Raw genomic sequence first — 5,202 nt, 5'->3', positions numbered from 1 at the left:
GCGAACCGGCGACCCCCTTGCTGCGAGGCAACAGTGCTACCAACTGCGCCACCTTGCAGCCCTCATTTAAATATGCACTATTTCAAATTTATGTGCAATATTTCATTTAAATATGCAATATTTCAGAGGTGCCGCCATAGCTCACCTGGTTGAGCTGGCATCCCATGTCTAGGGCTACAGTCCCGATGTGGAGATCATGAGTTCGAATCCCACTCATGGCCCCTTCCCCTATTCTTCTCCCCCACTTTCCTGTCTCTCTCTCTCTCACTGCACTTTTGAATAAAGGCACAAAGGCCAAAAAAATAACTTTAAATATGCAATATTTCAAATTTATGTGCAATATTTCATTATCATGTGCAAAATGCAATTTTCTATGTCGTACTTATATTTCAATGCTTTTCTATTAGACACTGCATTTATTCTCATGTTATTTTCCAAGCAAAATCTGGCATAAGATTTCAATTTGTGATTAATACAAATAATAATAATCTAATCTTTTATCAAGCATCTTAGGCACAATAAAGTTCCCAATTTATATCTAATTTGACCTTTCATTTATGTTTTTGGACTGACAAGTTGTTTTCAGTAAACTACAATGCAATGCAAGAAAAATATCCGATTTTTGTTTGCGTTGTTCAGATCACTGTTGGAGGCTATTTTACCAAAACAGTCATAAAGCACCACTGCTGGTAGAAGGTATTGTCTGTACAGAGTGATGTGTAATATAAGATTATGGTAACATCATTTTATGCATCTGTGTTCAAGGTCGCAGGAGTAAATGGTCCTGGATTAAACAAATTGCTGCATTAAGATCCGACATGTCACCAAAAAGCACTCTTTCCTGTCTCTGGTCGGTCATACATGTCAACACTTACCGGGCACGGTTGGTCGCAGTGCACCCCCTGCCAGCCGGCCGTGCAGCTACAGGATCCATCTGCAGGGTTGCATTTTGCCCCATTGGCGCAGTGGCAGGTGGCGTTGCATCCTGGGCCCCAGGTTCCCTCAGAGCAGGGGGTGGAGCAGTCCAGGCCTCGCCAGCCTGCACACACACAAAGCACAGAGAGCCTGAATTTCACCAGCTTCCTCCACTGACACTTCCACCTCTCTCAGCTGCTCACTTTTTGATCATCTTTAAACACTACTCTGAATGAATTTTTTTTTTACCCTCTTTGCAGAAGCAAGTCCCGTCGACCGATGAGCAGTCGACAAAGTTCTCACAGGAGCACTCCAGGGAGCAGTTCTTTCCATACGTGCCACTTTTACAGGGACTCTCACAGTGAATGCCCTGCAGGCAAGAACAATAAAGCCCAGATCTCACAGGTTAGGTGACATATTCAGTAAAAATAATCAAACCTGAGAGGTGCTACATGGGTTTCATAAACCTGATTTCTTTAACTCGGCTACTGAGAGGTGAGTCGATCTTCTGCTCACCGTGAAGCCGGGGGCACACTGGCATCGGCCGGTGGCGCCGTCACACACACCTCCGTTCACACAAAGACAAGGCTCCAGGCAGCCGTGGCCGTAGAAACCGTGAGCGCAGGTCTCGTTGCAGTAAAGCCCCGCCCACCCCGGCTGGCACGTGCACTCTCCTTTCATTGGGTGGCAGCTGGACAACAGAAACAGACACAAATAATACGAAGCTGTGAGAAGAAATGTCTCTGCTAAAGAAAAAATAAAACAACATCTAGGTCAAATTGTTTTCCGCTCCCAAAATATATATCATGAGCTCATACAACCACTAATTCTATTATGGAAAATGTAATTACATCCATATATATTACATTATATTTTGATTTGTCATCTGTTCTCTTAATTTTCATTATAAATGAATTTAGTGTACAAAAAAATCAACAAAATACAGGGAATTCAGATTTTGATGCTCAAATCTTTCTGAAGAAGAACTTCCAGACCCTCCAAACTATTGTCCCCTCAATACTAGAATGAAACCTACACCATGTGTACATGGACTTAAAGTGTTCCTGTCTTATTTTTAGGGTATTCTAAGAACTTTTTTAAAAAAAATTATTAATTAATGGTGAGGTTTTTGACAGGCTAAAATGTTCTGAAATTAAAAATGATCTCATTTGTTCACAAGACAATTTAGACAATCTCATTACATTTGTATCTATTTTTCTTTTAATTGTTTTTATTACTGTTTTTTTGTTATTATTGATTTTTAAAATATATTAGATTTTTTAAAATGTTCTTTGTTTATCTATTTTATTCTCTTTGCCTTTTATTTATTTATTTACATATTTATTTTATTTATTTGCTATTACTACTATTATTATTGTTAGCCTTGTGTTTATGGCTCGATGTTCTTTTATTCAACTTGCTCTTTCCCCTACTTGGAGGGAGTATTTTACTATTTTATTTACTGTTGTTGTATGAGTAATTTTGAAAATCTTTTCCAATGTTTTATTTTTATTTTACTTTTTTTTTTTTTTTTTTGCTTTTTTTTGCATTCCAGGTCTTTCTTTTTTCTTCTGTTTGAACTGACCTGCCTTCAGTTGTTCAATGGCCTTCTGAGTATCCTTATTTAATTTTTTGCCCTGTTTTGCTGTTCTAAAAGGTGCTATATAAATAAAATTCTTCTTGTTATTTTTATTCTTATTATTCAAAGGTGACTTCAATTATTCTGGCAGATCAGGTTGAATTCATGTCACCAAACTCTCTTAACCAATAGAAAATGTCCGTGAGACACACCCACAGTCCTGAGGAGTCTGATCAGGTAAAATAAAGACACCTGTGTGTGTGTCTCTGTGCTGCTTTAGTTAAGTAACTTCTAGACTCACGTCTAGTTAACTAACCTTCTTCAGTATCATAAATAAATATAAATGTTTAAAAAAATTAATAAATAAAAAATAGAGCAAAATTTTCATTCTTTTCCAGCCACCAGGCAGCTAAAGTTCAGTCCTCTGTGAAGTCGAGAACCAGAGAAAGTTGTTTTTTATGGACTCAGGCAGCAGTGAGGAGCCCATCAGGCCCAACAGGACTTCAAACCTACTGTACTTGGACAAGACTAAAAAGATGAGCTTCATGCTTTATTGCTGGTATGGAAGGTGTTTCTGAACACTCACTCCCCTCTGCCATGGACACAAACCACTGATGCTGGCCAGAAACACAAGATATGCAATATTTTTGTGGTTTGTACTTTAAACTTGTCATCACTGAGCCTAAAAGTTGTGAATCGGCAAACTGCATGTCTCATAACAGGGACGGTGGCTCAGCAGAACATTAAGTCATGTGTACAAAACATCTAGTAACAGATGTGGTGCTTCCTTGAACAAAGCTTCACAGCTAGTCTTTAGATCTTGAGATGTTACAGTTACTTTGCCTCATTCTATCATCATCTTCTATGCAGGTATTCTGTTTGCACCACGCCTTACGCTTAACAGCAACATTTTAGCCAACAGTTTTTGGCTTTTTGACGTGTCAAATGCCAATTGTGACTGTTGTAAAATATTTCAATTGAATTTACATGCAGGCCCAAGTGCAGTCACGAGTAGTAGCAGTAGTAGTTTGACCTGTTGAAGGAGGATAGATTAAAAGCCTGAACATGAGGTTTTGCTTTCCCAGAGATGACAAAACTCTAAAGCAAGGCACTACAGGCAAACCATGTATTTTTTTGTCAGTTATTTTCTATAACATTGTCTTGACCATGTCATGTCTGGGGCTCTGTAAAAAATACACACTTGGATGTTTATTACATTTTGTCTGGTGGACATTTATGCAAATTAGTGCACACGCTCATTTGCATATATTAACATAAAATTCCATACAGATTTTCATACATAAAATATTTGTCCTAATGCTAGTAATTAACTGGGTCAGTTTCCGGTGATTTCTTTTAAATAAGCAGTTTCCAATAATTTATGGAATTTTACAACGAACGCATCTTTAAAGATTCAATACGGTAAAGTCAACTTTATTGCTTTTTGGCCTGAAAAGCTAAAACTGTGTAGACATGTAACATTTGGTTTAACTTGCTCAAAAGATGCACAATATGGGACCTTTAAAGGCCATTTTCCTCAAATCTGAGCAGAAATCTCTACTTCAGCAGCATTTACATACACTAGACTTTCCAGTTCTACAGTTTCCTAGTATCAGCAAAACATGTAGACCACAGCATCTCTGTTGTACCACAATGCTTCATTTACAACAGTCTGTTGTGACACATTTATCAAGAAATTGCAGTTCTGGTGATGGGGATATTGCACAAGGCCATGCTTTGATAACATTTTGATTAATTTATCAAACCCAGATGAAACTTGCAAACTTCTTTGTGGTACTTTCCTATCTTTACTAAATTACAGAACAAACCTGACACCTTCTGAGAACTGCTGGCTTCTGAACAGTTGATGAGCTGACGTCAGAGTCCCTTTAGTTCACCTCACTTGCAGTTTAGCACTCAAACCTGGTTTAAAACTGCCTCCTGCTGCTCAAACTCACGACCTTCTTCCTCTCTGCTCACCTGAGTGTGTGTTTGTCCTGACAGAGACATGTGCGTTCGCAGTGCATGCCGTATTTGCCAGGTGAACACATGCGGTCCCTGCAGTGCGGCCCGCTGAAGCCCGGCTCACACAGACAGGCGCCATCGATGTTGTAGCAGCGAGCGCCGTTAGCACAGTCGCACACACCTTTACAGTCCTGGCCGTAGGTTCCTGCAGCACACTCCTCATTACACCTGCAGGGAGCAACAAAATGTTACAGAGTGGCGGCACAAACAGGACAAAATGCACAAATCTGTTGAAGTAAAAACAAACCCAAACTTCTGTTCTGTGTTGTGGTTGATGGTTGTCTGTCTCTGGTGTTTGTTAAGTCGTCAGATTTTAACAGAAACGCACCACAAAACCATACAACCAGGCTGCCATAGTTAATGAAGACAGATGATGGAGCCGAAACAGAGATGTAGGATTCACCTGAGGTTTCAAGGGACAGTTCATGTCAGGTCAGTGATGTTGCTGACCTGACATGAACGATGTTGCTGACCTGACGTGATGTTGCTGCACCGTCTCCAAGCTTACGCATTTAGGTTTTATTTCAAATGTGACTTGTTGCGATATATGTTGAATTATCATCAATTTGGCACATCGAAACAGCAAATAACTGGAATCTTGTCACACATGAAGTCCTACTGATGCTAGAGGTCTGTATTTCTGGTGTGTGTGTGTGTGTGTGTGTGTGTGTGTGTGTGTGTGT

The 5,202-nt window shown here is 39.6% G+C and overlaps 1 protein-coding gene across 1 annotated transcript in view; it reads right to left on the bottom strand.

Moving 5' to 3' along the window:
• pear1 (platelet endothelial aggregation receptor 1) overlaps positions 1-5,202 on the bottom strand; it is a 106,160-nt gene that overhangs the window by 18,710 nt on the left and 82,248 nt on the right. Inside the window, exons 9-12 of the mRNA XM_008288690.1 lie at positions 4,475-4,687; positions 1,432-1,606; positions 1,165-1,285; positions 876-1,039 (exon numbers count right to left, since the gene is read on the bottom strand). Of these exons, the coding sequence (XP_008286912.1) occupies positions 876-1,039; positions 1,165-1,285; positions 1,432-1,606; positions 4,475-4,687 (673 nt within the window). The remainder of the gene's footprint in view (positions 1-875; positions 1,040-1,164; positions 1,286-1,431; positions 1,607-4,474; positions 4,688-5,202) is intronic.

This window comes from Stegastes partitus, unplaced genomic scaffold, assembly GCF_000690725.1.
Source record: "Stegastes partitus isolate 25-593 unplaced genomic scaffold, Stegastes_partitus-1.0.2 Scaffold570, whole genome shotgun sequence".
NCBI classification, from domain to species: Eukaryota; Metazoa; Chordata; class Actinopteri; family Pomacentridae; genus Stegastes; species Stegastes partitus.
This window is presented reverse-complemented; position numbering and strand designations above follow the sequence as displayed.